At 37.5% G+C, this 17,353-nt stretch overlaps 1 protein-coding gene across 1 annotated transcript; it reads right to left on the reverse strand.

The window, feature by feature from the left end:
• Positions 1 to 11,298: 11,298 nt before the first annotated feature.
• LOC118591519 (olfactory receptor 11G2-like) lies at positions 11,299 to 12,234 on the reverse strand. Its single transcript, XM_036199895.1, has one exon. It carries the CDS (start codon positions 12,232 to 12,234, stop codon positions 11,299 to 11,301), a length of 936 nt encoding a protein of 311 aa, XP_036055788.1.
• Between the last annotated feature and the right edge of the window lie 5,119 nt (positions 12,235 to 17,353).

The raw sequence follows: 17,353 nt of genomic DNA on the forward strand, positions 1-17,353 counted from the left end.
GGACTCAAGGGAACATAACTCAATGTAATAAAGACTATCTATGGCAAATCCTGCTGGGAGCCATCCAGAGTGGTGAATGGGTCCTGCAGAGGATGTAAGGAGTTATCTCATCCAGCCCATGGTGGTTGGAAGAATCTTGCAGCCTGACTGACTAGCAGCAAGAATGTTTCTTTATTTATACAGAATTAGTAAGCAGGGATACATTCATGATGTTCCAAAATATAGATTGTATCATTTTTGGTTTTGATCATCACTTCCTTTTGCTCATCCTTTAGTAATTGTTAAGAAACTATGACAGAAGAGAGTTAGCATTTCCAATTGTTTCCCTCAAGTTTTGACAATAATAAACAGAGTTATCACTTTTACTCATTAACCTCATAACCCAATTTTTAAGAATCTAGAGGCATATGGCAGCCTGTTCTCAGGCTGGTAGCTTTGGTTGCTTCAAGGACACTAAACCAAAACAAAATCTTCAAGCTACTCTGAGCATTTTGCCATTTCCCGAGCAGTGTATTATTAACTCTCAGTGGTCAGAGACCCAGAAAAAATTCTCAGGCCACAGCTACTGTGGTTATTATTCAAATTCTGGCATAATCCAATCAATGTTCACATTTATCTCTTTATAGAATTTGTCTATATGTCTAATCCTGGCATTCTTTTGTTCCTTGGTCATATGACATTATAGTGGCTCTGCATGAGCTAACTTTTCTAAGAGACAGATCTGACACCTCATACTTTTATCATCTTTTCACTTCATAATTTGTTCACCAATATGTCTCTATGTAGGTCAGCTTTGTATGCCATGTAATTGTCTGAGTGTACAGTGGGAAGAGGCTTGTAATCTGAACTCTGGACAACTCCTCTAGCCCACCGAATCTTGTTGACCTTTTTGAGTTTACTTTGTTTTGATGATCTTGTTCCTAAATAAGTGCAGGGACAGATGTTTCAAAAATGTTTCATAACCTTATGAAGAAACCTCTGGCTTCTTTATCTGTCACAACCATCAAGGCATAAGGCTGACCTTCAAGTAGATAAGGATATCTCCCCAGAAAGTAGGGGGGGGGGGATATTATGTTCTAGACTTTCCTGTGGAAGCTTAGAAGTAGCAAACCTGGGAGAAGGCATACGGAATTCATAAGGAATTTTCCATGAATCTAATATCCCTAAATTGTACAAATATTAAAAGTGTCCCAAGTATGCAACAGATGGAGATGAAGGCCAAAGGTGGCATGGCAGCCATCATGTGGCTCAGCTCTGCTGGATCTTTGTCAAGCTGCTGTACTGGCTTTATGACTTCTGTCATTCATTTCAAATATGGCTGTGCCAAAACACATAGTCACACATCCTAAATAAAGAAAAAAATGAAGCAATTCAATAAAAATTAGGAATGTGACAGGGCTATTCACTCTCAACACTCCATTTCAATATAGTGTTTGTAGCAGTAGCTAGAGCAGTAAGACAAAAGAAGGAAATTAAATTAATACAGTAGGAAAAGAAGACAAACTATCTTTCTTTAGAGATGAGATAATATAATACATAAAGGGTCCAAAAAATCCCACCAGAAGACATCTAAAAATAATATTTCCTGAATTGTGGCAGGTTATAAAATCAACTTACAAACCAGTAGCTTTTCTATGTACCAATAATTAACACAAAAAAAAAGAATGTTGCATCATTCTAATTCACTAGAGCTTCAAAAAAAAATATCTAGGACTAAACTTAACTATGAAGGTGAAAGACCTTTACAATGAAAATTTTACATTTTTGAAGCAAAAGATTAAGACACTAGAAGACTGAAAGACCTCTCACGCTCCAGGATTGTTAGAATTAATGTGAGAATGGCCATCCTGTCAAGAGTGATTTACAGATTCAGTGGAATGCTTATAAAAATTCTCATGGTTTTCTTCACAGAAAGAGAAAAATGATCCTAAAATTCATTTGGAATCACAAAATCCCCAAATCAATCCCAAGGAAAAAGAACAGTGCCTGGGGGATTACCATACCAAATTTCAAGATATATTACAGAAATATAGCATTAAAAAGAGTACCAGAACAAAAACAGACATATAAACCAATGGGAGAAACTATGTGGCCCCAATAGATAGATAGATAGATAGATAGATAGATAGATAGATAGATAGATAGATAGATATAGATATAGATATAGATATATAGGTAGATATAGATATATAGATATATATAGTCATGTCAATTTCATATTTGATAAACAGGTAGAAACCTGCAATTGAAATATGATAGCACCATCAACAAATGGGTGCTGGGATTACTGGATGTTCATTCACAGGAGAGTAAACATCCATCACCCTGCTCAAAAATAAATTCCATATGGAACAAATATATCATTGGTTACCTTCCACAACCTGACAGTGTGAAGACACACTGAAGTCACTGAACATTGAGAAATTAAGCTAGTCTCCAATAGAAGTTTCACCCTGACTGACCAGCTGGCATTCACAGTGCTGAAATATCATTTGCATGCTATTAGATGAGGAAAGTCATCGTTGATATCACTCAACTACAAACTCTGTAATCTACAAAAGCAACCTGCCTGTGAGATACACTGGAGAAATAGTGGCATAAATGTTAAGAAGTAACAAACCACTTTTTGATTGGATTTAATGTCCACTGCATGACATGAAACCCATACCTGACACTGCTAAAGTGGCCAAGAACCTAAGACAGAATCGGTCATAGATCTAGGAGAAAAACCTACTGCTATTATTATGCTAAAGGAACATAATAATAAATTGACTCCCAATAGATCAGATCAGAACATTGCTTAACCTTCATCAGAGAATCATCTTCATGCAGTAGATGGTAATTAACACAGAACCCACAACTGGGTCAAGTCCAGAGAGTGAGAGACTTTGGAGAACTGAGCCTTAAATGGGATGTATTTATCAAACCTCTCCCCTCAAGACTCAGGATTTGGGCAAGGAAGGAGGTTGAAAGATTACAGGAGCCAGTGGTGGTGGACAATTCCAAATAAATAGTGATTTTCACACACAGCAGGGCTGATACACATAAGAACTCATAGAGATTGCGATAGTATGCACAAAACTGTGCAAGTTCAAATCAAACAAAACCCTAGCACAGAGAAGGAGAAATTGGACACAAAGTTCCATAATCAAGAAGCTATTTTCAATAGATATCTTCTAGGAAAGAGAATATCAATTTTCTGAACTGTCACTGGATATACAAACCACTCTGCAATGCAGGCCCCATGTCCATGAGTAGTTGGCCAACAATAAAATAAAACTCCATGGTTTTGTTTGTTTCTTTGTTTTTTGTTTTATCTCATGTATTCCTCTCTCTCTCTCTCTCTCTCTCTCTCTCTCTCTCTCTCTAGCTATCTATCTCTATCTCTAGCTATATCTATATCTATATCTATATTTCTATCTGTGTGTGTGTGTGGTGTGTTTGTGTGTTTGTGCCTTTCTTTGTTTTTCTTTATTTTTTGACACTTTTTTGACTTTTTGGGACAGGGGGAAAGCACATGAAGCTCAGTGGGTGGGGAGGTGAAAAGGATCTGGAAGGAGCTGGTGGAGGAAGGAATATGTTGAAAATATATTGTACAATTTTTTGAAAAGAAAAAAACCTCAATGTGAAACCTAAAATACTGAAGCTGCTAGAATAAAATTTAGGCAGTAAACTGCAAGATATAGGAGTAGAAAAGGACTTTCTGAATAGAACTCCATTTGATCAAGATTCAAAATTAACAATTGACCCATGAGACTTCACAAAAGTAAAAAGCTTTTTGTATAGCAAAAGAAATAATCAATGCAATGAACACATAGTTGTACATCTGATAAAGGATATATAAATATCCAGAATATACAAAAACATTACAGGGCCTAGAGAACAAAAAAAATGGTCTTTTGGTCTTAGCAGAGTGTTCTGAAAAGACAGAAATAGCTAAGAAATATCTCAAAAAGCATTCAACATTCTAAGCAATTATGTGAATCCAAATTACAACTACTATGAGACTTCATCTCATCATAGTCAGAAAATCTAAGATCAAGAAAACAACTGACAGCAAATGCAACTGATTGTGGAGAAAAGTGAAACTCAAATTTGCGTTTTATGGAACTGCAAATTGATTGCAACCACTCTGGCAATCAGTGTAGAGAACTCTCAAAGGGCTATACTGCCCCTTTGCATATGCCCTAAGAACTTAACATTTTATTCTACAGACACTGAGGCAACCATGACCATTCTACACTTCTCAACTAGCTACTGTATTAGTTACTATTCTAAAGCCATTATACTGCATCAAATCCAAGGCAACATAGAGAAGGAAGAATTTATTTTGGCTTACAGTTTCAGAGAGATCTAGTTCATCATTATGGGGAAGAATGAAAACAAGCATTAGGTATGTTTTCAGGAACAAGCTGCTGAGAGCTCACATCTTCAAACTGTAAACAAGAAGCAGCAAGAATAAACTGGATGTAGGTAAGGCTTTTAAATCTCAAACCACACCTCCAAGTGACCTACATTTTCTAGGAAGGCTGTGCTATGTAAACCTACTCAAACAGTGCCACCAACTGGGACCCATGTGTTCAAATGCCCAAGACTATAGAAGATATTTCTCATTCAAACCTCTATATTTAATAAAGGGAAACATTGAACTGATGAGTAGAAAATTAAAATATAGTGCATATACACAATGGAATCTTATTCAGCTGCAAAAAAGGAAATCATGAAATTTAGAGATTAATGGATAGAACCAAATTTAATGTCACTGAGTGAGACATCTTAGACACAGAAAGACAAATGCCATGTGTTCTCTCCTTTTTAGTGATCCTGACTCTGAATTTTCAGATGTGATTATATTATCTGGATTAAAAGAGAGTGTGACAGGATCTCCAGAAAGTAAGATGGCAGAACATAGATGCTATGATTGAAGAAATGGGACATGTATTTTGTCTCAGGTGATGAGAGGGAGATTAATGCTGAGGGGTTGGGAGAAGAAGAGATAAAGAACACTAAGGGCAATTGAACAAGCACAGGGAAACACCCTATTCTTAAGACACAGGAGATGGATGAATCAAGCTAGACTTGACCTGCAAGCCTCCTCCCTGATGATTAGCTCTCATTGTATTGGAAGGTGCTGTGCAAGCTGCCAAGGGAGAAAAACAATCAGTAGTCTTACCAAGTGGTAAAGTCTACGAAACCCAACAATGACCATGACAAGGTATCCCAAAATGTGTAATAGTACCACTTATGACTTTGGTGTAACTAGTAGTTTCCTAATTGGGTTTTAGGCCTTCTAAATAGAAGGAAACTCATGCCTGATACTATAAATCTAGACAACTACCCATGGCTGGTGAGGCCATGTATCCTAGAAGAAAATTTAATATTGCCATTTTGATTCCCAACTGCATTTTAAATACCAATCCTTGTATACAAATAAACATCACTCTCACCACTCATCAAAAGAGCTTCTTTTTGTAGTAGATGGAGCCCCACTACTACAACTGGCCCAAGTTCAGAGAACCCCTGACCACAGGGTACCCACCCCCCAAAGATATTTCCACAACATAACCTTTGCATCTAAAGTTTAGCGAGCATTGAGGAAGTGGTGGCCTAAAGATTGTAAAAGCCAGAGGACTCTGTTGAGAATTCTCTGTTTAGTTCTATAGCCCATTTCTCAATTGGACTGTTGGGCATTTTGATGTCTAATTTCTTGAGTTCTTTATATATTCTGGATATCAGCCCTCTGTCAGATGTGGGGTTGGTGAAGACCTTTTCCCATTCTGTAGGCTGTCACGTTGTCTTGTTGACTGTGTCCTTTGCTCTACAAAAGCTTCTCAGTTTCAACAGGTCCCATTGATTGATAGTTTCTCTCAGTGTCTGTGCTACTGGTGTTATATTTAGAAAGTAATCTCCAGTGCCAATGCATTCAAGACTACTTCCTACTTTCTCTTCTATCAGGTTCAGAGTAACTGGACTTATGTTGAGGTCTTTGATCCACTTGGACTTAAGTTTTGTGCACGGTGACAGATAGGGATCTATTTTCAGCCTTCTACACATTGACATCCAGTTATGCCAGCACCATTTGTTGAAGATGCTTTCTTTTTCCATTGTACATTTTTGGCTTCTTTGTCAAAAATTGTATGTTCATAGGTGTGCAGATTAATGTCAGGGTCTTCAATTCAATTCCATTGGTCCACATGTTGGTTTTTATGCCAGTACCAAGCTATTTTTATTACAGTAGCTCTATAATAAAACTTGAGGTCAGAGATTGTGATGACTCCAGAGGTTGTTTTATTGTACAGGATTCTTTTGGCTATCCTGGGTTTTTTGTTTTTCCATATGAAGTTGAGAATTATTCTTTCCAGGTCTGTGAAGAATTGTGTTGGTATTTTGATGGGGATTGCATTGAATCTGTAGATTGCTTTGGTAAGATCACCATTTTTACTATATTAATCCTGCCTATCCATGAGCATGGGAGATCTTTCCATTTTCTGACATCTTCTTCAATTTCTTTTTTCAGGGACTTAAAGTTCTTGTCATAAAGGTCCTTCATTTGCTTAGTTAGAGTATCATTTGTGGCTATTATAAGGGGTGATGTATCTCTGATTTCCTTCTCAGCCTGTTTGTCTATTGTATATAGGAGGGCTACTGATTTTTTTTAGTTGATATTGTATCCTGCTCTGTTGCTGAAGGTGTTTATAAGCTGTATCAGTTTCTTGGTTGAATTTTTGGGGTCACTCATGTATACTATCATGTCATCTGCAAATAAGGAAAGCTTGACTTCTTCCTTTCCAATTTGTATCCCCTTAATCTCCTAATTTGTCTTATAGCTCTGGCTAGAACATCAAGTACTATATTGAATAAGTATGGGGAGAGGGGACAGCATTGCCATGTTCCTGATTTTAGTGGTATCGCTTTGAGTTTCTCTCCATTTAATTTGATGTTGGCTGTTGGCTTGCTGTAGATTGCCTTTATTATGTTTAGGTATGTTCCCTGTATTCCTGATCTCTCCAAGACCTTTATCATGAAGGGGTGTTGGATTTTGTCAAATGCCTTTTCTGCATCTAGTGAGATGATCATGTGTTTTTTTTTTTCTTTGAGTTTGTTTATATGGTGTATTACATTGACGGACTTTTGTATGTTGAACCACACTTGCATCCCTGGGATGAAGCCTACTTGATCATGGTAGATAATTGTTTTGATGTGTTCTTGGAATCTGTTTGCCAGTATCTTCTTGAGTATTTTTGCATCAATGTTCATGAGGGAGATCGGTCTGTAGTTCTCTTTCTTTGTTGCATCTTTCTTTGGTTTAGGAATCAGGGTAATTGTAGCCTCATAGAAGGAGTTTGGTAATATTCCTTCTGCTTCTATTGTGTGGAACAAATTAAAGAGAATTGGTATTAACTCTTCTTTGAAGATCTGGTAGCATTCTGTACTGAAACCATCTGGTCCTGGGCTTCTTTTGCTTGGGAGACTTTTAATGACTGATTCTATTTCCTTAGGGGTTATTGGACTATTTAAATGGTTTATCTGGTCTTGATTTAACTTAGATATGTGGTACCTATCCAGAAAGTTATCCATTTCTTTTAGATTTTCCAGGTTTGTGGAGTGAAAGACATTTAAGCAATTGCTCAAAATCCCTAATTATCTGGTAAATGCAAATCAAAATGACTCTGAGATACCACCTTACAACTGTCAGAATGGCTAAGATCAAAAACACTGAAGACAGCTTATGCAGGAGGGGATGTGGAATAAGGGGAACTCTCCTCCACGGCTGGTGGGAATGAAAGCTTGTACAACCACTTTGGAAATCAATATGGCGCTTCCTTAGAAAATTGGGAATCCTTCTCCCCCAAGACCCAGCTATAGCACTCTTGGGCACATACCCAAGGAATGCTCAATCATACCACAAGGGCATTTGCTCAACTATGTTTATATCGGCAAAGTTTGTAATAGCCAGAACCTGGAAACAACCTAGATGCTCCTCAACAGAAGAATGGATAAAGAAAATATGGTACATATACACAATGGAGTACTACTCAGCAGAGAAAAACAATGACATCATGAGGTTTGCAGGCAAATGGATAGATCTAGAAAAAATTATCCTGAGTGAATTAACCCAGACTCAGATGGACAAACATGGTATGTACTCACTCATAGGAGGATATTAGATGTAAAACAAAGATGACTAGACTGCTCTTCACAACTCCAGGGAGGCTACCTAGAAAACAGGACCCTAAGAAAGACACATGGATCACCCAATGACAGAGAAATGGATGAGATCTACATGAACAACCTGGATGTGAGTAGGGGTAATGAAGGGCAAGGTTCGAGGGAAAGGGAGCTTAGGGGAACAGGAGATCCCAGCTAGATCAAGAACAGAAAGGGAGAACAAGGAATAACAGACCATGATAAATGAAGACCACATGAGAACAGGAAGAAGCAAAGTGCTAGAGAGGTCCCCAGAAATCCACAATGATACCTCCACTGTAGACTACTGGCAATGGTCTAGAGAAAGCCTGAACTGACCTACTCTGGTGATCTGATAGCCAAACACCCTATCGGTTGTGCTGGAACTCTCATCCAATAACTAATGGAAGTGGATGCAGAGATCTTTGGCCAGACCCAGGTTGAGCTCCAGGTGTCCAACTGTCGAGAATGAGGAGGGACTGTAAGAGTGTGAATTGTTGAGACCAAGACTGGAGAGGTACAGGGACAAATAGCCAAACTAATGGAAAAAAATGAATTATGAACCAAAAGCTGTGGAGCCCCCAACTGAATCAGGCCCTCTGGATAAGTGAGACAATTGAATAACTTGAACTGTTTGGGAGGCACCCAGGCAGTGGGATCCAGACCTGTCCTTAGTGCATGAGCTGGCTGTTAGGGACCTTGGGCTTACACAGGGACAGTTTGCTCAGCCTGGAAGGAGGGGACTGGACCTGACTGGACTGAATCTACCAGGTTGAGCTGAATCCCCAAAGGAGTCTTTGCCCTGAAGGAGATGGGAATGGGGGAGGTGCTCAGGAAAAGGCAGGGACAGGAGGGGAGATGACAGGGGAACCCATGCCTGATATGTAAAATTAAAACACAAATATCCATATGAAAAAAATAAAATAAATATATTTAAAAAAATAAAGAAGCTTGGGAACTAACATCTGCTACAAGTGCCTTTCATATGTGACAGAAAGTTTGATCCATGAAATTTTAACAAGACACACACAATGAGAATACTAGTTAATATCAATGTGATGGGAGAAATATCACCGAGCTTTACCCCTAGATGAAGAGCTATAGGAAGTGAATGGCTGCTAAGAGAGGGAGAATCATTCTTCTCCAGGGACAAATTTCGTGACACATTATCCAACCTTAAGTAATCATGTTTAAACACATATACACATGAACAATATTAAATGAACTCATCAGGCGTTCATGCACACACACGTGTGTGTGTGTGTGTGTGTGTGTGTGTGTAGTCATGGATTTGTGAGGGATTAGAGACATAAAAAGAGTTACAAATGGGAGAGGGTAGGATGGAAATACTGTGAATACAATCCTCATGTATAAAATTCCCAAAAGGAAAATTTAAAAAAACAAGCACGGATTTTATTTTGGATTTTATGTGGACCCACCATCAAGAATCTTTGGATATTTTTTCTTTTTTTAATAAATAATTTTTTTCTTTATCATTATGTGTTTTAAATTTTATACATTAGCCATAGGTTCCCCTGTCCTCCCCCCCCTCCCGCCCCCACCCCCAACTTCACCCAGGCCCTCCCCTCCATTCCCATGTCCTCCAGGATCAAGGCACCCTGGGGATCCATTTAAACCTGGTAGATTCAGTACAGCCAGGTACTGTCACCTCCTTCCAGACTGAGCAAAGTGTCCCTGTGTAAGCCCAAGGTTTCAAACAGCCAGCTCATGCACTAAGGACAGATCCCATGATTGCAAAAAGCACAGAGACAAATAGCCAAATGAATGGAAGCACACGAATTATGAACCAAAGGCTGTGGAGCCCCCAGCTGGATCAGGCCCTCTGGATAAGTGAAACCATTGAATAGCTTAGTCTGTTTGGGAGGCATCCAGTCTGTGGAATCTTTGGATATTTTAAAGAGGCAATGAAGTTTAAAAATATAGAAAAATTTGAAATAATGTTGGAGCTTTAAAAGTTGGAGTACATGTTATGTTATTATATTAACATGATGGCTTAGGGATAAACAAAGGATATATTATTTAATAGTAATGTGTTTGTATGTGAAGTTGATAAGGAATCATATGTATTGGCTAGTTTTTGTCACCTTGACATAAATTATAGTCATCTAGGAATAGCAGTAACTGGATTGGCCTATGGGCATGTCTATGTGGCATTTTCTTGGTTAATGATTGATATGGGAGGGCCAATCCCACTGAAATTGCTGCTACTCTTGGGCAGGTGGTCCTGGGTTTTGGAAGAAAGCAAGCTGAGCACGCCATGGGAAGCAAGTCAGTAAATATACTCCTTCCTGTTCTCTGATTCAGTTCCTGCTTCCAGTTTCCTCCCTTAAGATCTTGTCATGGCTCTCCTGAATGATAGATTATAATCTGTACATCAAGTAATTCCTTTCCTTCCTAAATTGCTTTAAGTCATAGTGTTTACTACAGCAAGGGAAATGTAAGTATCACAGGCATAAATCATCACATTCTTCTATTTTGTTTTATGAAACATGATCTTGTTATGTCACCAAAATCTCTTTAAATTCTGATCCTCCTGATCCAATTCCCCAGATTCTGGGATTATAGACATGTTACAATATGTTTGGATCTACATTTTTATTTTAATTGATGCAATAATTGTACATGTTTGTGAGGTACAGAGTAACATTCAGTATATGAATACAATGCACATTATCTCAAGGTAATTGTCATCAGTATCATATTTATTAAAATATTCATCATATTTTTTTATGTTGGGAACATTTAAAATTTCTGCCATCTTGTGTGAAACAGAATTAACATGTGTCAGACATATCTTATTCCAATATCAAACACAGATGTTGAATATCCCATTGTACCTCTTGTAAACATTAACCATATTTCATCTTCTTACAGTTCCTAATCCTATTCATATTTAAGACTTTCTACACATAAATAAGAACATACAGTATTTCAATTCCCATGACTAACTCTATTTTACTTTACACAATGTTCTTCCATTTTATCCATGTTGCTGTAAAGTACATAATTTAATCATTCTTGTGGTTGAATAATATTCTACAGTATATACTTAACACAATCAAATGTATTGTTTGATTAAAGTTCTAATTTTTATGTTTTCAAAAACTTCTTCATTGCATGTTTCATATCTTTGTTCCTTAGACTGTATATTACAGGATTAATGAGTGGAGTAAGCACAGAATAAATAAGAGTCACAATCTTCTGCATTCTAGCTGTATGTTCAGAGGTTGGGCTCACATACATGACCATCACTGATCCATAGAAAAGAGAAACCACAGTCATATGGGGCCCACAAGTGGAGAAGGCTTTTCTTCTTCCTTCTCTGGAAGGAACTTTAAACACTGCTCGCAGGACCAATATATAAGATCCCATGATGCAGAGAAAAGGAACAAACAGGAGCAGAGACATTATTATTGGCCAGAAAAATTCCATCAGTGGGGCTCTGGAACAGGTGAGGGCCAACAGAGGGCCTGGGTCACATAGGAAATGGTCTATAATCCTGGATCCACAGAAGGACATCTGGGAGATGATGATGATGGGGACAGGGAACCAGAGGAAACCAAGCACCCAGCAACTGATCACAAGGATGTTACAGAGGTGCCCAGTCATAAGAGCAGGATAGTGTAGAGGTCTGCAGATGGCCAAGTAGCGGTCAAAGGCCATGACTGCCAGGAAAAAGCATTCTGTAGACCCCAAGGAGAAGAAGAAATAGAACTGCAGGAAGCATCCAGAGAAGGAGATGACTTTGGTGTCAGAGAGGAAGTTGACTAACATGTTGGGAACTGTAGAGGTGACATACCAGATCTCCAGGAAGGAGAAGTTAGCCAGCAGGAGGTACATGGGTGTGTGCAGTCTCTGATCCCAGTACACAGCACAGATGATGGAAGCATTGCCCATGAGTGTGAGGAGGTAGACAATGAAGAAGAGCACAAAGAGGAGGATCTGCCCTTCCTTGGAGCAGGGGAATCCCAGGAGGATGAAGCCAGTGATGGTGCTGGAGTTGCTGGATCTGCTGAGAGTTTTCATCTGCCTGTGAGCTGTTGAAGGCACCAGAAATTGTTGAATATCCTAGAAATAGCTGAGGTAATTTAAGTTTTCCCAAACGGGAATCAGAATGGCTTGCTCATCATCAACTCAATATCAAGGAGGGGAAGTCCTTGTCTTCAATAATGGAGCTCATGTTCCAGTCAATAGCTCTACACTCATCCCTACGTTGATGTCCCTGGTTAAACCCAGTAAGCCATACAAAGAAATATCATAATGGTGGGAGGACTTTTTGATAAGAATGAGGTTGTAGAAAAGTTAGGGGGATAAAAGACCATTGAGTGTGAACAGAATGCATTATATACATGTATGGAATTCCCAAATAGTAAACTAATAAATACTTTAAGTATTTAAACATATTTGTAAAATGTTGCATATTATACAAAATTTCAGTGTGTTTCTGATCTCCATACTTCTAGATTTATGGTTAAATAAATAAATGATGATACTTTTCAGAACTGACTGAAGTTTTTGGCTTTCTTAGCCAAAGACAGTCTAATAATTAGCCTGAATTTAAGATCTGTCCCTTTTGGAAATACTGGATTTTTCCTCATAAAATAATGACATGGTATTCCAAAAAAATAAAAAATAAAACACAGGAATATAGGACCTACCTTTACTATTACAGGGAGACATATATATTATAAGCGGCCTTTAAACATAATAAAAAGTTCAAAATAGGTTATAGAATTTCCACAGTGAGGGTCTGGGAGAAAAAGAACTATATGAATAAGAATTGACACAAGGTGGTTTCATTGTTTGGAGAATACCCCACATCAAAGACTTTCTTCAATATACAGGAAAACAATTCTATATGGTCCATCTAACCACTTACTATGCTACAAAATTTCAGTAGAAAAACTCTTAGATTTGTATTTCTTACCTTAAACTTGTGTCAGTGTCTTCATGTCATAGACACATAAACTTCTGAAAAGCTGGGTGATATTCATCATCAATTACATTAACAGTTCAATACCCCAAGGAGCTGAAGTCAAAACCCTTCTTGCAACATCCCTACTGACTCTCATTTTGTTATAATTGTTAAATACTTTTATATTTATGTTTTCAAAAAATTGTTTAAAATATTTTCTTAGACATGCTCCTAAATGATAAAAATCATGCTATTTTGTTTTCAAACTTACATTTATGTATTTACTTATTGTGTGTGTACACATATGTCCAAGCATGGGTCTATGTGTGAGTACATACATGCCACAGTGCACACGTGGAGATCAAAGGACAACTTACATGAGTTGGCTCTCTCCTTCCACCATTTAGTTCAGCAGGGATCAGACTCAGGTCACCAGGCTTGGCAGCAGGCACAGTGTCCTATGGAACAATCTTAACAGCCCTATATAAACTTATTTTAATAAATCTACAAATGAGGATATAATGTTCTTTCACTAATCATATTTTGTTATAATTATGTGCTTTCTCCTACCTAACCCATTTTAATATTTTTAAAGGTTCAAGTTTTTCACTACCCACGTTTATTAATCAAAATAACTTGAATAAAAGTCTAGTATTTAAATTAACAAAGATGTTTAAAATTTTCCAAAAGAATGCCATTTTAGGGGTACCTCTTCTTATACCCAAATTCTTAGAGAGAAAACCAAATGAACTTCTTATTAATAAAAAAGAAAGCATATTGTCTGGGCTCAAACAATTAGATTGCTGTTGTAAATGATGGTTTCTGTGTGTAGGAGAGATGGCTCAGCATCACTTCAACCTCTACCTTCAGGAGGAGATGACACTTCCAGCCTCTTTAGATACCTGCACTCCTATGCACATCTCCCAACATGCACATAATTAAGAACAACAAAGATGAATTAAAATTGTCTGAGATAAATACAGCAGCTATAAAGATGAGTAGTGTCACGTGTCTCCGAGAAACCCTATGACACACTCAGACTTCTGCCATCTCAGAGGAACTTTGACTCTTAGAAATACTCAAAGATTTGCTTGACTCTTTTGTATCCAAATTGCACAAAACAGTCTTCATTGACAATGTTCATGGTTTTTCATAACTTGACAACTCGTATTTCTTGATTACATGAAATTTAATACTTAATTGCTCTTAAAATTTTTAATAATAATATTTGCTAGGAAGGACAAATTAACAATAATACAAAGTGACTTCTATTATAGTCCAATTTCCCTTTCCAATTAGAAAATAATAAATAAGATTTGATTATGTTACAAAAGCCTATGGATTCTTGATTTATGAGTCTGGTTTTCTGTTTCTATCCCTGTTTCCTTGGATAAGATAATTTTGTTAACAAGTATTTTAAAGTTGTACTGTTTTATTATCTGAATTCTTCTGAAATATTCCCCATATGCCTAATAATACAAACATAATAGGATACTTAAAATTATCAATAGCAAATAAGAATTGCAGTAACTTGGATATTATTGTACATCTCCCTTAGAACTGGTCACTCTTCATGAGTTTATAAAAATGGGATTAAATTTTTCATAAGGCAAACTAGAACTAGAAGATAACAAATTATTTCAAACTCTATATTTTTGGTTGTGAGCCTAGCCTTTAACAGCTGAGCTATCTCTCCAGCCCTTATTTCAAGCTCTAAACATCCAAGTATTTCACACAGAGCAGATAACTGTAGACAGAGGGAGAAACATACAATCTAAGCAAAGAATCTGATTGGTCAGCCAAAGTATCAGTTTTCCCCCACTGCTATCTTTACTTCTTTAGGCTATATTATGTTTTGACTATTTTAACTTTAGATATAATATTCCCATTATGTCACAGGTAAATATTAATGTCAAATTCACAGTGTGGAATAAAAGAGAAGTCAGAACCATATCATAAAGGCTGGTAAATTTGATAAAATTCAAGGACTAATTCCTTAGAGGGTTTATTATTTCTCTCTCCTAAAGACTGTTTTCCTGTCTTCTCAGCCTTGTGTTTACCAGACACTAGGAATGAGATTTCCTAATGCTATGGGACAAAACGTATTAGCTTTCACATGTACACAGTATCTGATAAAATGTGATGACTTTCTTTATAATACAATCAATAAAACATCATGTAAGAATGTTCGGTTTGTAACATGTCATTTTGGGAAACTTGCATTTGTGTTTGTAGGCTATGGGTGTCCATGTAGAGTAGACTATTTCTTATCTGTTTTGAGCTGGGAGCGGTGTTTTTGTATTAATGATAATGTGTTGTTTAGAGCCGTTCTCACTTAGAGTAGTTTTCTATGGACAAGCCTTAAAAAAACTGTCCTGGAAAATAGAAAATTTGTGAAAGCTTTTAATGTTAATAAAATTAGATGTGAGCTGAGGAAAGAATGTTTTCATTAAACTGTTGTTACTTAATTTTTGTTAGTGTTTAAATATAGAAAGAATCTCCTCTGCTAACATATTGTGGTAAACTGACCAGTTTCATCTGGTCTTGGCCACTTTGTGTTGTGACCTAGAAAATGGGACACGGAAGTAGGATTTTAGGGCTGTGTGGACGTCTGGACAGTAATTTAATATCCTGGGTATTTTCCCCCTTAAAGCTAAGTCACAGAAACAAAGTAGAACATCAAATTTTGCATTTTCACTAGTTAACTTCCCAGCCAGTCCAGACAATAAAATATGTCAGCATATTCCATGGTCTCACTGGCCTGAAAAAGATGTGACCTTTGGGGTTCAAGACCAGCCCCTGTGCTGTATATGTTAGACAAGTTATTACCTCATATGTTGGTTTTCCCCATCTGGAAGATGGAGAGTAGCAGTCTTACCCACATAGATTGCTTTGAGAATTAGATGAGGGCTGGAGAGATGGCTCAGCCGTTAAAGGCTAGGCTCACAACCAAAAATATAAGAGAATTAGATGACTACTATTTGTCAAGTACCTGAATCCAGTTATTGTACTTACACTCTCTATTGTACTTACAGAAAATTAAACTCCCAGGAGTGTCCATCTGTGTACTCTAAAAGCTGTGATATTTTGTAAGATGAGAAGCCAGCATGGATTATGACACTTAAGTAACACAGTTAAGGAAAATTCTACAGAACACATATTTACTTCTCTTAATTTCTTCTCATATCAAATGTAAATAATAATGCCTTCCAGAAAGGGTTAATATGAAGTGTGCTGAGAGAGAAAGTGAATAGACAAGGTGGAAGCACTGTGCCTGTGTCTGACACATCATAGACACTCTGATAAAGTGAAGCGTGAACTTTTTTCAGGGACATAGATTCATCAACTCTATTTTACCATTTTACTTAAATAACCACTATGTTACCTTCTTTCTTGAAATGGAAGAGAGACTATCAAGAAAAACATTTTAAACAGCTTCTTCTGGATTTTCTGAGGGCAGAGGTAGCTGACTTCATAACACCCAACTTGAAGAGAAAGTACAAAAATATGTTGTCATAAAGATCAGTGGAGTATTTTCTGTAAGATCCTTGGATTTTAAGCAGGGCATGTCCTTTGCTCTGTGAAGATTCTTTTATTTTCTGAAAACAGTGTCAGGACACAGCTCTCTACTACTTATTCCCTTGTTCACTTCTGTCCTCTGGGCATTGTGTCTTAATTTCCTATTCTTATTTTCTCCCAGGAGTAAAGGAAGTCACTCATTTTGTTGGGTCTTAATCTCTTAGCGGTCTTTAGAGAGGCAATTGTTAAGTTCACCTGTCACTCACCACACCTGTTCTGGGTACTTGTCATATAATCACTAAGCCCTGGATAAAATAGTATCTGTACTACAGAAGTTTACGTGTTGGTCTTGTGACAAGTTGACTTTAGTTGTGGATTATGATGACAGATCTCCCTCCTTTCTAGGAAGAGATTTACTGGGGGACTAGTGGATGGGTCTTTGAAGTTTCACCAAAAATCTCACATTCTGTGGACCTTCGTAGTGACTTCTCTCTTTTTACAATCCAAGCTCCTGAATTGCAATACTCCCACTGTAGAATCATACCTTTGTGAGAAATTTACCAAATCCAAGGATACTCATGGGATCAGACTACGGTCATTCTGCCTCAATGTGCACAGAAACTGCAGTTTGGGGGTTGTAGTTAGAGTTTTCTTGCCTGGCCCACAGTCAGGACAAATCTCTCTCACCCGCCAGGCCCATAGACGCTCAGA

Source organism: Onychomys torridus, chromosome 9 (assembly GCF_903995425.1).
Source record: "Onychomys torridus chromosome 9, mOncTor1.1, whole genome shotgun sequence".
Lineage (NCBI taxonomy): Eukaryota > Metazoa > Chordata > Mammalia > Rodentia > Cricetidae > Onychomys > Onychomys torridus.